The sequence below is a fragment of the Lotus japonicus genome, chromosome 4 (genome assembly GCF_012489685.1).
Source record: "Lotus japonicus ecotype B-129 chromosome 4, LjGifu_v1.2".
Lineage (NCBI taxonomy): Eukaryota > Viridiplantae > Streptophyta > Magnoliopsida > Fabales > Fabaceae > Lotus > Lotus japonicus.
Genome location: NC_080044.1, coordinates 20,887,890 through 20,905,617, shown reverse-complemented (window position 1 = coordinate 20,905,617; position 17,728 = coordinate 20,887,890). Strand labels below are relative to the sequence as shown.

At 41.9% G+C, this 17,728-nt stretch overlaps 1 protein-coding gene and 1 non-coding gene across 2 annotated transcripts; one reads left to right on the top strand and one right to left on the bottom strand.

Annotated features, from left to right (window-relative positions):
* The first annotated feature begins 403 nt into the window (after nt 1-403).
* LOC130715464 (uncharacterized) lies at nt 404-987 on the top strand. Its single transcript, XM_057565569.1, has one exon. It carries the CDS (start codon nt 404-406, stop codon nt 767-769), a length of 366 nt encoding a protein of 121 aa, XP_057421552.1. The 3' UTR covers nt 770-987.
* A 12,762-nt stretch (nt 988-13,749) lies between these two features.
* On the bottom strand, nt 13,750-13,856 carry LOC130716470 (small nucleolar RNA R71). The gene has a single exon (XR_009012081.1). It is a non-coding gene; the product is annotated as a small nucleolar RNA R71 (small nucleolar RNA).
* Nucleotides 13,857-17,728: the final 3,872 nt, after the last annotated feature.

Sequence of the window (17,728 nt, the reverse complement as noted above, 5' to 3'; positions counted from 1 at the left end):
AGATATGGAGGGGATAGGCTTCAGCTACAAGAGTGCAAAGAAGTCTGCTTCATCTGAAAATCAAACTAAGCAACCAATGTCAGACCCAATGTCGCATCATTCTGTACGACATGTGTACCCTCAGTTCAGAAAATCCAAGAAATTTACTTGGAGATGTCATCACTGTGGCAAACTTGGTCATATAAGGCCCTACTGTTACAAGCTATATGGATATCCGCAGTCTCATGATCAACCAAGGACTAATCCACAAGTAGCTTCATCAAGGAAAGAGTGGAAACCTAAAGAAGGAGTTAGAGTCAAGTTCTTCGGCGAGGAAGAGATGTCTCCACAACCATCTAGGGTGAATAGATCATATTCAAAGGATGTTGCTCTTCTTAAATCTCCGAGTTCTGGTGTAGATGTTATGAAGGAATGGAGGAAGAAATTTGTTGCTGCAAGTTCTCTTGAAGTCTCAAATGCACCAGCAACTGTTCATGCAAGCATAGGTGAATCTGTAAGTGCAGATCCTAATGTTATTGTGCCTAATGTGATTCATGAGATATCAGTTGAATCTGTTTCTGTTCCCAATGTTGAACCTCATGTTGAGACATTAGTTGAGACTACTTCAGATGTGAATATGGAACCCTCTGCTAGAAATCCAAACCCCATTGTTGACACATCTGAACTTGATCTCCAAATCCATCAATCTGCCTTGGGTTCTGAACCATCTACCGTTTGTAAGAAGTCAGTTATTGAAAGTGTTCATGAATTGTTGTCATTCTGGTCTTAGAAGTGATGGTTTGTTTATGCTGTGCTACCTTTGCCAAATTTGTGTTAAAAAGGGGGAGTAGTTTGGTGAAGAATCTGTGTTGTTTCTGTTGCTGTGAAGACTATGTGTGATTTGCAAGTGTTAGCTTTGGTCTGTAATAAGTTGAAGACTCTTTCAAGACAAGGCTAGTAACTGGTTTATGTTCAAGCTGCTACTGTTCAAGTTGCTACTGGTTTTCTAGTTTACACTTGTTGGATAGTTAGTGTGTGTGCTGCTATGCATATGGTATTTATACTTCAAGCAGTCCACATGGATGCATCATTTGAGGGGGGGGTTCCTCTATGGTTGGCTACAAAGATGCATTGATTTGAGGGGGAGTTTTTTTTCCGCTGCTGACTCTATGTGATTTACCCTCTCTGGTTGTGAAGTTGTTTTTAGACAAAATTTGACAAAGGGGGAGATTGTTGTTCCTTTGTTGTCATACATTTTGTTAAAAACAACCTGATGTCCTAGCCGATGTTGTGACATCTGCTTTTGTGAAGGCCAGGACATTTGTCCTGACTGGCGTGCAATGTGTAACACCCCGATTTCCAGGTGTCACTTTAATAACCAAAAATAAACTTTACGCGGAAAACAGATAATTTTTTTTTTTGATTGTTTCCTTTTAATAAAAGCAATAAAGAAATAAAGACAAAGCCCAACAACTAAACTAACCGATAAACAACATATACAAAGGTACAGCCTCTGCTGCACTATCCCGTCACGCGCACACGCAGTGACTCCAAGGTAGCGTGCCCGTAGGCGAATATATACAAACCAGAACTGTACGCAAAAGCATCAAATATACCACTATCCAAGAGAAAGTCGGCCTCAAAATGGCCTCAACCCAAGACCCCTATAGTCCGACAGACTCTCTGTGATCCTCAGCAAGAGAACCACACAAAAAGCCATATATCAGGAACCTACCCGGTCCCAAAAGTAAGACGAATCAGAGCTATGACAGTGACAACCAACTCAAAAGACTCTAACCACCCATATCCCACACTACTATTATCGACTCTCCCTCGATCAGCCATGAAGTCCGGGTCCTCGTCGAAAGCTTCAGTAATAGACATTTCGCTCCGGGTCTTTCCCGCACAACGAATCATCACGAACCGGCTGACAGACGCCTGGCAGCAGGCCGACCGCCCAAACACAAACATACAAACAAAGCCAAGGTGCTAGGGTCAACTTACAGAATACAATAGATATACAATCAACATGCGATAAAGGGGGTATATATATATGTTGTATATATACATATAAGTTATGTATTGTATCAACTCCCTAATACAATTCAATCATCAAAACACATAACGATGTTTATCAACATCAAATCATCAATATCTCAACAGATATAGTTAGAGTGCATGATATGTCAATGCAACGTCAATTAAGAAGGTTCCGGAAGAAATAGGCTGGGCACGATCGAGTCGGTCCTAGCACTAGCATTGTGCCGACCATAACCCTCGGGTGTCACTTACAACCTTGACATAGTCGGATCAGTCCTAACCCTGCGGGTCGACTTTTCCCTCCAACGAATGCCCGAGTTACCCGAAGGCATGCTGTACCCGAAGGTATATACTGTACCCGAAGGTATATAGATATACTGTACCCGAAGGTATATAGATATACTGTACCCGAAGGTATATACTGTACCCGAAGGTATATAGATATACTGTACCCGAAGGTATATACTGTACCCGAAGGTATATAGATATACTGTACCCGAAGGTATATAGATATACTGTACCCGAAGGTATATACTGTACCCGAAGGTATATAGATATACTGTACCCGAAGGTATATACTGTACTCGAAGGTATATAGATATACTGTACCCGAAGGTATATACTGTACCCGAAGGTATATAGATATATTGTACCCGAAGGTATATGTCGATTCAGCGACAAAAGACAATTATTTATGAAAGGAGTGTGATCACCCTTGATGACTTCTTGAGTCATCTGACTCATCAAATCTCGATGGTCAAAAACTGCTCCGACCCAAACTCAAAACAACCCAAGAGTTAGTGTCGGTCAATACAACACAACTCCACCAACAAGATTACACGAGGGTCTAGTGTCGGTCAATACAACACAGCCCAAACAACAAGAGCACTAGGTGTCGGTCAATACAACACGGCTCCACAACACTCCCCAAGAGTACTAACGTACTCGGTGACTTTCAATCATCACCATAGCTCACCTTAGTGGCTTTCCCAATTCCGATAACTCTCCAAACCCACAACAAAGGTCGACTTTTCCCCGCCTTTCGTAAATATTTTTCCCCTTCAGTTCTCCTATGCTTAAACGTGAATAAAAATGATTTCAATTCAAATTAGTCAAATTATGAGTTTATTTCTCAAAGTCTAAGTTTCCCAAGTCTTTATTTTTCGAAAGCTCTATCATTCTAAGTTTCCAAAAATCAACCACCCAAAATACATTTCCCGGGGAAAGTCTAGGAATTCCAACGAATCCCAACAAATGGCTAACTCTCAAACCCCACATTCGGACTTGCCTAGGGTTGTTCATCCAACCCGAAATGTCAAAGATCACCAGGTCAATGAACCTCTGTAACGCCCCGATTTCTCGAGTGTTACTCAGTAACTAATTAACCCATTTTCGTAAAGAGTTTTTGTCGATTCACTTATTAATCTTCAATTAATGACAAACCTCTCATTTTACGAAAACTCTTGAAACATAACCTTTCCAAAAACACGCGGAAGTAACCAACATCGTAAAACCTTTTAAATAACCAACTGTAAAGAGTACGAATCAAAGGCCTGAATGAAAATAAAGATTACATCAAAACTTGTTCATTCGAATTTAAGCAATAATATTGTTCGATACCAACACTTCGGAAACTCTCAACCCCAACAGAAAACAAAAGACTCTCAACCCAAACCCTATTCCTTAGCCTCTTCCTCTTCCTCTAAAGTGTAGTCGTCCTCCAGTATTGGCACGTCACGTAGCATCAACTCCCAAGAATGAGTCATCGCCATTATCTTGACGACCATCTACCCCCCCAAACAAACACATAGCAAACAAGCAGGGTCAGGTCCAACAAAAGAATGATAATGACAAAATCAACAACAACATATATAATATAAGTACATTATATGTCTTTTATGGGAAAGAGTCAGTTACTAACGGAATCTCACTTCACACAACCCACCAAAACTTCCATGGCCATAATCACGATCATCCGCAGATGAACAAATCTCGGAGGGGACTCACCGTACAACCCTCAATCATGTGGGGGGACTCACCGTCCGCCAGACTCACCGTCCGTCCACAGAATCACAAGGCGACCGCAGTCAGCCAATCACGTGGGGACTCACCGTACAACCCACAAAACACCCTCGCGTGCAAGGTACCATCGTTCTCATGGTCCATAGTCCTCACCAGACTTATGTCCAATTATTCACATTTACTTGCAAGCGAGTTTATTACACTTTTCTCTTTGTTAAGTCTCTAAAATCAATCCTAGAGTCTTATCATACTCTTTATACAACAACCTTCACAACACAACATTCACGGGTTACAAGGGAATTACGGCTAGGTGAGCGACCCTTGAACCATTAACTCAGAAAATAAATATAATCCACGTAAAGGAACGCAAGAACATTCACTCATGCATAATATATCATCGCAACTTCAACATATTGACAGCAGAAACAACTTTCACAAAAATAGAGCCACAGAATGCATCTTTCAACCAAAAATCACGTATGATACCTTTCTAGAAAGCTATTTTAAATATCTACAACTCTCTAGTTACAGACTTGTTCATTTGAGTCCCAGAATTAGGTGATATTAGGCCTTAAAGCTAACTGTCCGGAACAGGAAGACAGCAGGTGTGACAGTTACTAAACACGACCCCCAGATCACATTACTAAACCAAAAATTACGATTTTTATATGTCTGGAAAGATATTTCGAAAATCTACAACTTTCATTTTAATCACTTTTTCATTTGATGACCATAAACAGGTAAAAAGGGGCTCTGAAGTCCGCTGTCCAGTACAGGAAACTGGCAGCGAAACTTCCACCTCTAGTTTAAGCTATAAACCATCTCAGCCCAAGGCTTTAAGCTATGTTCCAGCAATAAAATCAAATCACATAGGTCTCATATGATAATAGTACAGCAAGCAAACCTTCAACCCAAACCCTCATGCAAACCCTCAACAATCAAGATTCTTCACAAACAAACATAGCAACAAGTCCCTAATAAATTACCCAAGTCCTAGGACCAGCCCTTACCTTGTTTGGTGATGGAAAAACAGAAGTTTGGAGATGGAAAGAAGGTTCAAAAGCTGCTGTCCTCGTTCTCTATTTCCTCTCCCTCGCGAATCCCTCTCTACTCGCGCTCTCTCCCTTGCTCGAACACGTCGACGGTGGTGGGGCTTGGGACGGTGACGGCTAGGGTGCAAGGGGAAAGTTTCTCTCACTCTTTCTCCTCTGTTTTACGTGTTTCAGAAGTGTTCAAGGTTTCTTTCTTCAGAATAGTGTGAAAAGAAACCCTTTCCCTCCCAAGACCCTTCATAGCCTGCGTCCCCTCTCTTGGGCTAGGGTTTGTTTTCTTTCAAGCCCAACCCAAGTCAAAACCTTAACCCACCAATTTAATTACCTAATCAGACCTGAAACTTACTAAAACCTAAGCCCTCAAAGGTAAATTCATAATTAAATTCGGACTTAGAAGAAAAACAATGTAATAATCCCGCTGGCACTGTACAGCCGGAACTACGTTCACTAAAACGGGGATATCTGGAGCTACAGATATCGGATCGACACGAAACCACTTGGAGAATTTTCTAGACTTAAAGGGCTACAACTCTCATGAAGGAAGTTTTCCCAAATGAAGTCGTTAAGACCCTCTAAAAATTCGCACAAGTTGACAGTTCTAATCTGCCAGCTATCAAACATTAACTAAAACTTCAATTTTATTCAAACATCCATAAAATTGTTCCAAATTGAACTTAGGGCCTTACAATACCACCCCCCTTAAAAATAGTTTCGCCCTCGAAACTTAAGGGTTTACAAATAAATCGGGGTGTGACTCCCGCATCTTATCCTCTAACTCCCAGGTCGCGTCACCAGTCTCTTGGTTCCACACGACCTTCACTAAAGGCACCTCCTTGTTTCTTAAGCGCTTTATGCTTCGGTCGACGATCTTGATGGGTGCTCCATTGTCAGATCATCTCTCAGCTGTATATCGTCTGGCGTAATCACATGTGAATCATCTGCCATGTACTTCCGCAACTGCGACACATGAAGAACGTCATGGATGTTGGATAGAAACGGTGGTAGGGCGATCCTGTACGCCACCGGTCCAACTCGCTCCGTGATTTGGTACGGCCCAATAAACCTCGGAGTAAGCTTCTTAGACTTGATTGCCCTTCCGACACCTGTCATCGGGGTAACCCGCAAGAAGACATGGTCTCCGGCCTGAAATTCCAACTCCTTCCGTCGGTTGTCGGCGTAACTCTTTTGGCGACTCTGCGCGGTTCTCATCTTTTCCTGAATTCTCCTGACTTCCTCGGTGGTATGTTGCACCAATTCCGGGCCAATCACCAAATTTTCCCCATCTTGATGCCAGCATAAGGGCGTACGACACCTCTGACCGTACAAAGCTTCGTAAGGTGCCATGCCGATGCTCGCATGGAAACTATTGTTGTAAGTGAATTCGATCAATGGCAGCGTCTCATCCCAACTGCCCTTGTGATCCAACACACAGGCCCGTAGCAAATCTTCCAGCGACTGGATTGTCCTCTCTGTCTGCCCATCGGTTTGCGGATGATAGGCAGAGCTCAATCTCAACTTAGTTCTGAGGGCCTGCTGCAAGGCTCCCCAAAAGTGAGAGGTAAACCTCGGAACTCTGTCTGATACGATGCTGGTCGGTACACCATGTAGACGCACAACCTCAGCCACATAAATCTCCGCCAATTTCTCCACCTTGTACTTCAGGTTGATCGGGATAAAATGAGCGGTCTTTGTCAAACGATCAACAACAACCCAAATTGCATCGAACTTCCTCCGAGTTAAAGGTAAAGCCGTCACGAAGTCCATAGAAATACTGTCCCACTTCCACTCTGGGACATCTAGTGGTTGCAGCTTCCCTGCGGGCTTCTGATGCTCTACCTTCGCTTTCTGACATGTCAAACAAGTAGAAACATACTCAGCAACCTGCTTCTTCATCCCAGGCCACCAGAAGTGAAGTTTCAAGTCCTGATACATCTTGTTCATTCCGGGATGGATACTCAACCTACTCTTGTGCCCTTCATCCAGGATCAATCTTCTCATTTCTGCATCGTTAGGCACACATATCCGTCCCTTGCATCGCAGAATATTGTCATTCCCAATAGAGAACTCTGGTGCCTTTCCCTGAGTCACACGGTCTCGCCACTCAGCTATCCCTTCATCAGTCTCTTGTCTAGACTTGATCTCTTCCAAAAGTCCACTTGACACCGTCACCATTCGGAAACTCAGTCTTCCTGGTGCGAGCTTAACGTCCAAGCTCATATCTCGGAAAGCCTCGAACAGTTCTAACTCCTTGACCATCATTAAGGACACATGTATAGCCTTCCGGCTGAGAGCGTCGGCTACGACATTGCTTTTCCCCGGATGGTACTGTAGAGTGAACTCATAGTCCTGAAGGAATTCCATCCACCTCCGTTGCCTCATGTTCAGATCCTTCTGATCAAATAAGTACTTTAAACTCTTATGATCGTTGTAGATCGTGAACATACTGCCATAGAGATAGTGTCTCCAAATCTTGAGAGCATAAACTATGGCAGCCAACTCCAAGTCATGTGTGGGGTAGTTCTTCTCATGAGTCTTCAACTGCCTTGAAGCATAGGCAATTGCTTTCTTATCTTGCATCATTACACACCCCAAACCATTGTGTGACGCATCACAGTACACGTCATAAGGTTCTCCTTCCTTAGGTAAAGCTAGTATGGGTGCGGTGGTCGGCCGCTTCTTCAACTCCTGGAAACTAGCCTCACACTTCTCCGTCCATGCAAACGGTTGATTCTTCTTTGTCAACTGGGTCAACGGCGAAGTCAACTTTGCATAATCTTTGACGAATCGTCTATAGTAGCCAGCAAGCCCAACAAAGCTTCTGATGTCGCTTGCCGTCTTAGGTTGCTCCCATGACAGAATCGTCTCGATCTTGCTAGGGTCCACTGCCACACCCTGACGTGATATGACATGCCCCAAAAATTTCACCTCCTCCATCCAGAACTCACACTTTGAGCCGTTAGCATATAGCTATTTCTCTCGCAACACGCCCAACACCTGGCGTAGATGCTCCTCATGTTCCTCTCTACTCTTCGAGTAGATTAGGATGTCATCGATGAATACCACCACGAACTTGTCCAGGAATGGTCTGAACACTCTGTTCATGTAGTCCATAAACACTGCGTGTGCATTAGTAACCCCAAACGGCATCACAAGATATTCATAATGCCCGTATCGAGTCCTGAATGCGGTCTTCTGGATGTCAGATTCCTTGACTCGGATCTGATGGTATCCTGACTTAAGATCTATCTTCGAGAAGATCACCGCTCCTCTAAGTTGATCCATTAAGTCGTCTATCCGAGGCATCGGATAACGATTCTTCACGATCACTTTGTTGAGTTGTCGGTAGTCCACACATAGTCTGGACCTTCCATCCTTCTGCTTCACCAACAGCACTGGTGCACACAAACGCACACAGGCGTACACCTTGGGGCGCAAAAGGGATTCCAAAGCCCACTCTTCCTTCGATTGACATTCCATCAATCGATCTCAGAGTTCAAACATCTTAATATAATCAAACTCTTAGTCTCAAGTATCACGGCAATGATACTAACTACAGACAATCTCACAGCCAAGCAAACATCTTAGCAAACAAGTCTACCCAATCTCACCGTGAAGCTTTGAAAACATCTTTATCAAAAACAAAAACACCAACGAGTTCGGAAACTCGTAAACCCAAAACCCTTAGTGCTCTGGTTTCTCAACCGGAGCTCTGATACCACAATGTAACGCCCCGATTTCTCGAGTGTTACTCAGTAACTAATTAACCCATTTTCGTAAAGAGTTTTCGTCGATTCACTTATTAATCTTCAATTAATGACAAACCTCTCATTTTACGAAAACTCTTGAAACATAACCTTTCCAAAAACACGCGGAAGTAACCAACATCGTAAAACCTTTTAAATAACCAACTGTAAAGAGTACGAATCAAAGGCCTGAATGAAAATAAAGATTACATCAAAACTTGTTCATTCGAATTTAAGCAATAATATTGTTCGATACCAACACTTCGGAAACTCTCAACCCCAACAGAAAACAAAAGACTCTCAACCCAAACCCTATTCCTTAGCCTCTTCCTCTTCCTCTAAAGTGTAGTCGTCCTCCAGTATTGGCACGTCACGTAGCATCAACTCCCAAGAATGAGTCATCGCCATTATCTTCACGACCATCTACCCCCCCCAAACAAACACATAGCAAACAAGCAGGGTCAGGTCCAACAAAAGAATGATAATGACAAAATCAACAACAACATATATAATATAAGTACAATATATGTCTTTTATGGGAAAGAGTCAGTTACTAACGGAATCTCACTTCACACAACCCACCAAAACTTCCATGGCCATAATCACGATCATCCGCAGATGAACAAATCTCGGAGGGGACTCACCGTACAACCCTCAATCATGTGGGGGGACTCACCGTCCGCCAGACTCACCGTCCGTCCACAGAATCACAAGGCGACCGCAGTCAGCCAATCACGTGGGGACTCACCGTACAACCCACAAAACACCCTCGCGTGCAAGGTACCATCGTTCTCATGGTCCATAGTCCTCACCAGACTTATGTCCAATTATTCACATTTACTTGCAAGCGAGTTTATTACACTTTTCTCTTTGTTAAGTCTCTAAAATCAATCCTAGAGTCTTATCATACTCTTTATACAACAACCTTCACAACACAACATTCACGGGTTACAAGGGAATTACGGCTAGGTGAGCGACCCTTGAACCATTAACTCAGAAAATAAATATAATCCACGTAAAGGAACGCAAGAACATTCACTCATGCATAATATATCATCGCAACTTCAACATATTGACAGCAGAAACAACTTTCACAAAAATAGAGCCACAGAATGCATATTTCAACCAAAAATCACGTATGATACCTTTCTAGAAAGCTATTTTAAATATCTACAACTCTCTAGTTACAGACTTGTTCATTTGAGTCCCAGAATTAGGTGATATTAGGCCTTAAAGCTAACTGTCCGGAACAGGAAGACAGCAGGTGTGACAGTTACTAAACACGACCCCCAGATCACATTACTAAACCAAAAATTATGATTTTTATATGTCTGGAAAGATATTTCGAAAATCTACAACTTTCATTTTAATCACTTTTTCATTTGATGACCATAAACAGGTAAAAAGGGGCTCTGAAGTCCGCTGTCCAGTACAGGAAACTGGCAGCGAAACTTCCACCTCTAGTTTAAGCTATAAACCATCTCAGCCCAAGGCTTTAAGCTATGTTCCAGCAATAAAATCAAATCACATAGGTCTCATATGATAATAGTACAGCAAGCAAACCTTCAACCCAAACCCTCATGCAAACCCTCAACAATCAAGATTCTTCACAAACAAACATAGCAACAAGTCCCTAATAAACTACCCAAGTCCTAGGACCAGCCCTTACCTTGTTTGGTGATGGAAAAACAGAAGTTTGGAGATGGAAAGAAGGTTCAAAAGCTGCTGTCCTCGTTCTCTATTTCCTCTCCCTCGCGAATCCCTCTCTACTCGCGCTCTCTCCCTTGCTCGAACACGTCGACGGTGGTGGGGCTTGGGACGGTGACGGCTAGGGTGCAAGGGGAAAGTTTCTCTCACTCTTTCTCCTCTGTTTTACGTGTTTCAGAAGTGTTCAAGGTTTCTTTCTTCAGAATAGTGTGAAAAGAAACCCTTTCCCTCCCAAGACCCTTCATAGCCTGCGTCCCCTCTCTTGGGCTAGGGTTTGTTTTCTTTCAAGCCCAACCCAAGTCAAAACCTTAACCCACCAATTTAATTATCTAATCAGACCTGAAACTTACTAAAACCTAAGCCCTCAAAGGTAAATTCATAATTAAATTCGGACTTAGAAGAAAAACAATGTAATAATCCCGCTGGCACTGTACAGCCGGAACTACGTTCACTAAAACAGGGATATCTGGAGCTACAGATATCGGATCGACACGAAACCACTTGGAGAATTTTCTAGACTTAAAGGGCTACAACTCTCATGAAGGAAGTTTTCCCAAATGAAGTCGTTAAGACCCTCTAAAAATTCGCACAAGTTGACAGTTCTAATCTGCCAGCTATCAAACATTAACTAAAACTTCAATTTTATTCAAACATCCATAAAATTGTTCCAAATTGAACTTGCGTCAAAACGCTCAATTCAACACATCATCAATATCATAAGTTATGAAAACTATCATAACAATAAATCATCATCATAAACAACATCAGATAAAGCATAAGTCGAATTTATCGACGCCTATCATGCAATCATAGCTAAATATAGCAAGTTGCCCTAACATCGAGCTGTTCCAGCTTCGCAAACAAAGTTCTCCTCAAACAATTGCTCTGAGTATTCCAAAGTTCCTTCAACTGAACCTCGGAGGAAAACAAAGCAGAAACCAAACAAAATCGATTAGTTCGATCGCAAAACAATACATAAACGATAGACAAAGCATTAAAGCTTCAGAATACGACAATCGGGTACGAAAGGACAAGTTTTCGAAAACGAAAAACTCCCCCCCCCTTAGGAAATAGCCCACGGCCATAAGGAGAAAAGGGCTTCGGCTCTTTTTCTTCGATCAAATCAATTCACAAGGTAGTTTTAGGGTAAAACTAAGGCAAAGAAACTGTCGGAACAATTTTCGGACAATCGGGCCGAAATACAACTATCCAGGGGCATTTTGGTCCAAAATAAAGGCTCAAAACTTCAAAGTTATCAGTTCTGAAAACAAATTTGACAGCAATGATCCTCATGACATCCGTGACAACAAATCCTATAGGCACGAAGTCAGATTAAGTCTTTTCGACAATAAAGTTTCGAAATGTGAGACAAAAAGGGTTTTGAAACAGTTTTTCAGATCCTGGACAACTGGATCACAATCAGCGTTTACTGACAGAGGTTTTAGACTCAGGGGAACGTAAGGAACATAACCCAACCAAGAAATCGAAGAAATCGAACCATTTTAGAAAAAGCTCAAAACTGTGAGCACAGAAACGACTTTAGAAACGCAACAGAAACAACAATCAGAGGTAGGAATCGTGTTAGTTACCTCGATACCTAGAAGTAGGGACGAACTGCGCGAAGATTGGTCAAGTTTTCGCGAAAATCTCCTCCCCCCTTGCTCTCCACGAAATTTAGCCACAATAGGAAGAAAATGAAGGAATTTTTGCTTTTTGAGCTATTTATAGGCAGGCGAAATCGCGGGAAAATGAAAATTTCGCGATTCCGATTTTTGCAGCACGATCACCGTGGAATTCTAAAAGAGATTCTGGCGTCAGAATTCCAGAACTCAAAACAAATATCTAAGATTTAGGAAAAACGATATCCAAAACGCCAAAAGCGGTGTAAGTTAGTCTGTCCCGAAAAACTACTTTTTGCTGTGATGCTCAGACGACAAAACTTCCAACAGAAGAAAGATTGGAAATGTCGAAACAAGTCTGGCAACGCGGACGGAATCTTCGTTAGAAGTCCCGAATAGAAAAAGTCTTCATCCTTCGCTCAAAACTAAGGTTTCGAAGCAAAGAAATTAGCGTCGGCGGACATCCGAAAAGTAAATACTATTGTGCGTACAGTCCAGAGTTCCGAAATGAAATGCTGGTCGAAGGAAAAATAAAGAGAATCTTTAAATTTTCCAAGAATTCGAAATATCGCCTAAACATTGCTTTAAAAGCGAAATTAGCCTATTCTGGACATGCTCGCCATAAGGCAGGTGTGCAGACGACTCGCACTAGCTCCGAAAGAAACAACGCCACATTCCTCGAGCAATTCCTGAACTTTCTTCTTCATTAATCTTTCTCAAATATCAAACTCCTGTCACACTTACACTGATTCCACGCGTGAGTCGGAAATTAACTTGTTCCGAAAATCCGGGTCTTACACAATGTGGGTCCCTTTTGTTATTGGTTTGGAGGATGTGATTTGTTATTACTTGAGATTCAAGTAACTTATTAAAGGGAGATATACGCGGGTTGTTTATTGTTGGAACAAATCAGTGATTGGAGATTTGTTTCTATTCTTAAGTTGTTAATCACTCATATCATATCTTGGAAGATTTTGTGCTGATATGAGTTGGATCAGAGTTGTTCTTCAGCCCAAGAAACCCTAGTGCCGCCTCTGCTGAAGTATAAATAGAACAAAGACCTAAAACGTGAGTCACCAGAGCTAAGATTGAAGATCAAGTGTTTTAGGATTGTAAGTTATGTTTTGTTCCTGTTATTTGTGAACTGTTCTTGCTGCCTGATTCTATAAAGCAAGTTTCAGTTCTGTGTTGTGTTTGAGTGTCAAACAAACTCTGTGTTATTGTTGTTCACCAATCACTGTGGCAGTGATTGAGAGAAAGTGAGAGGGGCTCTCATACTTAGGTTGAGATTCTAAGTAGAAATACACTGGATAGATTAGGAAGTGAACTATGAACTGAGTTGTTCATGAGTGTCTGTAATTCCTGAATCTTGAGATAGTGGATTTCCTTTCTTTGGGTGCATGCAAACCCTCCAGACGTAGGTGAAGTTTCACCGAACTGGGTTACCAATCTTCTGTGTTCTACTTTATTATTTTTCTGGTTTTGTTACTGTTAGTCAGTTGTCGAACCGGTTGTCCCAGCATCGCGTTCGACATCTGTCCTGTGCGAGAACCGTATTTTCAGTTCTTCCCAAGAGCCCTTCTGAGGAAATTGAAAAAAGACATCATGAATTTTGTGCAACCCACTGAAGAAAGTCTCTATGAAGCTTGGGAGCACTTCAAGAAGCTATTGAGGAAATGTCCTCAACACAATCTCACTCAAGCTGAATTGGTTGCAACATTTTATGATGGTCTACAATACTCTTGGAGGTTTGGCCTAGATGCGGCTTCAAATGGGAAGTTCGATGCTCTTCCCCCACAAGCGGGGTATGACTTAATAGAAAAGATGGCAGCGAGAGCCATGAACTCTGAAAATGATAGCCAAACCCGAAGGAGTAAGTTTGAAGTGGAAGCTTATGACAAGCTCTTGGCCTCCAACAAGCAACTCACCGAACAAGTGTAAGATCAAGTTTTGATCTAGTAGTACAACTCTATGTTTTGATGATTACAAGTTAACCTTTTGATATGAACAATTGTGGTACTCTAACGTGTTTTTCTGAGTGTGCTATTCACAGGCTCTGACCTCAACTCAATCTCACACAAATCAGAAGCACTGTGTATAAAGAGCGACCCAAGCAACGCTTTCGCATTCACCATGTTCAGTATGAACAGTGGAAAAGCTTCAGAAGTTCTGAAGTTATACAAACTCTGATGTGGACTCAGTCACTAGAAGTTCTGAAGATCCAGAGGTCTGATAACCAAGAAACACTGAAGGCTCAGATATTCTGATGGTGTAGAAGACTCTGAAGATCCAGAAGCTGATTAGTGAAATTCTGATGTCCAGAAGCAAGATACTCTGAAGACCATGTACTTCCCTCTGAGTTCAGAATCAGAAGAAACAATGGTCAGAGGATCTGGGCTTTCCCTCTGACTCTGATCAACCGGCTTCACAAGTTCCAACATGAAGCTTTCTCCTGATCAGAAGTCTGCTAGGTTTAAAGGTCAAGTCGCTATCCAAGTACAAAAGCAACTGTACCTTCCTGACGACCTACCTAACAGTCTCAGACACAGCAGAAGCTGGATTTTCCAGAACTGCCCTCCAACGGTAGCATTTCCCATGCAACGCTCAACCCTAATCCTTGGAGTATATAAAGAGGCTGAAGACTGAAAGAAGCGGCTAGAAGCATTCACATACGCGCAAGACAAATTCAAATTCTTCTAAGCTTTCTTTCATCTGAAATTCATTGAGTTTACTATTAGCTTTTTAGAAGCAAATCTCTTGTAAACAATTCTTTGATAAACAGTTTGTTTAGTTCCTTTAGGAGATCAAGGTTGATCGGATCCTAGAGAAGACTAAGAGAGTGAATCTTAGTGTGAGCTAAGTCAGTGTAATTGTTAGTCACTTGTAGGTTTCAAGTACAGTTGTAACTCTTACCTGATTAGTGGATTGCCTTCATTCTAAGAAGGAAGAAATCACCTTAACGGGTGGACTGGAGTAGCTTGAGTGATTTATCAAGTGAACCAGGATAAAATCCTTGTGTGCTTTTCTATCTCTTATCTTTAGCACTTAAGTTCTCGAAAGATTTGTCAAAATCTTTAAGGTGGAAGCTTTATCTTGAAAACGTTATTCAAACCCCCCCCTTTCTACCGTTTTTCATACCTTCAATTGGTATCAGAGCGCAAGTTCTGATTACCACACCTAACAGTGTTCAGTGATCCGGGCCGGTGTGAAAAACAATGGCTGCCACCACCAGTGAAACTCAAAGAGATGGTTACAATGAAAAGCCTCCTATGTTCGACGGTCAAAGGTTCGAATATTGGAAAGATAGACTGGAAAGTTTCTTTCTGGGTTTCGATGCAGATCTCTGGGATATTATTGTGGATGGCTACGAGCGTCCAGTTGATGCAGATGGCAAGAAGATCCCAAGGTCAGAGATGACTGCAGATCAAAAGAAGCTGTACTCACAACATCACAAAGCAAGAGCAATTCTTCTAAGTGCTATTTCCTATGAAGAGTACCAGAAGATTACAGATCGTGAGTTTGCGAAAGGCATTTTCGAATCTCTGAAGATGTCTCATGAAGGAAACAAGAAAGTCAAAGAATCAAAGGCATTGTCTTTGATCCAAAAGTATGAATCCTTCATCATGGAGCCAAATGAGTCCATTGAAGAAATGTTCTCCAGATTTCAGTTGCTTGTAGCTGGCATACGACCTCTCAACAAGAGCTACACAACAAAAGATCATGTCATAAGGGTCATCAGGTGACTTCCTGAAAGTTGGATGCCTTTAGTGACTTCAATAGAGCTCACGAGAGATGTTGAGAATATGAGTTTAGAAGAACTCATCAGCATTTTGAAATGCCATGAGCTGAAGCGCTCAGAGATGCAAGATCTGAGGAAAAAGTCCATAGCCTTGAAATCTAAATCTGAAAAGGCTAAGGCTGAGAAGTCAAAAGCTCTTCAAGCTGAAGAAGAGGAATCTGAAGAAGCATCAGAAGATTCTGATGAAGATGAGCTGACTCTGATCTCCAAGAGACTCAATCGCATCTGGAAGCACAGGCAGAGCAAATACAAAGGCTCTGGAAAGGCAAAAGGAAAGTCTGAATCCTCAGGTCAGAAGAAGTCCTCACTTAAGGAAGTCACATGCTTTGAGTGCAAAGAATCAGGGCACTACAAAAGTGACTGTCCAAAGTTGAAGAAGGACAAGAAGCCAAAGAAGCACTTCAAGACAAAGAAGAGTCTGATGGTGACATTTGATGAATCAGAGTCCGAGGATGTTGACTCTGATGGTGAAGTCAAAGGACTCATGGCTATTGTCAAAGACAAAGAAGCAGAGTCAAAGGGAGCTGTTGACTCTGACTCAGAATCAGAAGGAGATCCTAACTCAGACGATGAAAATGAGGTATTCGCTTCTTTCTCTACCTCTGAACTGAAACATGCATTGTCTGATATCATAGATAAGTATAACTCCTTATTGTCTAAGCATAAGAAGCTGAAAAAGGACTTATCTGCTAATTCCAAGACTTCTTCTGAACATGAGAAAATTATTTCTGATTTGAAAAATGATAATCATGCTTTGATCAATTCTAACTCTGTGCTTAAGAACCAGATTGCTAAGTTAGAAGAAATTGTTGCTTGTGATGCCTCTGATTGTAGAAATGAGTCTAAGTATGAAAAGTCTTTTCAAAGATTCCTAGCTAAAAGTGTGGATAGAAGCTTAATGGCTTCAATGATCTATGGCGTAAGCAGAAATGGAATGCATGGCATTGGCTATTCTAAACCAATTAGAAATGAGCCCTCTGTGTCTAAAGCTAAATCCTTGTATGAATGCTCTGTTCCCTCTGGTACCATATTGCCTGATCCTTTACCTGCTAAAGTTGCTAAAAACCCTCTTAAAAAGGGATCCTTCTCTATGTCTAAATATCATGCAAATATTCCTTTAAAATATCATGTTGAGACACCCAAGGTGATCAGAACCTCTGGGGTAACTAACAAGAAAGGACCCAGAAAGTGGGTACCTAAGGACAAGATTATCTATGTTGCAGATATCCTTGATAGCTCCACTGAAACACCAATCATGGTATCTGGACAGTGGATGCACGCGTCACATGACGGGAGAAAGGCGTATGTTCCAAGAGCTAAAACTTAAGCCTGGAGGCGAAGTTGGCTTTGGAGGAAATGAAAAGGGTAAAATTGTTGGTACTGGTACTATTTGTGTAGATAGTAGTCCATGCATTGATAATGTGTTATTGGTAGACGGCTTAACACATAACTTATTGTCTATAAGTCAATTAGCTGACAAGGGTTATGATGTTATATTCAATCAAAAGTCCTGCCGGGCTGTAAGTCAAATCGATGGCTCTGTTCTGTTTAACAGCAAGAGGAAGAACAACATTTATAAGATCAGATTATCTGAGTTGGAGGCTCAGAATGTGAAGTGCCTTCTGTCTGTTAATGAAGAGCAGTGGGTATGGCATAGACGGTTAGGGCATGCCAGTATGAGAAAGATTTCTCAGCTGAGCAAGCTAAACCTTGTCAGGGGCTTACCCAATCTGAAGTTTGCTTCAGACGCTCTTTGTGAAGCATGTC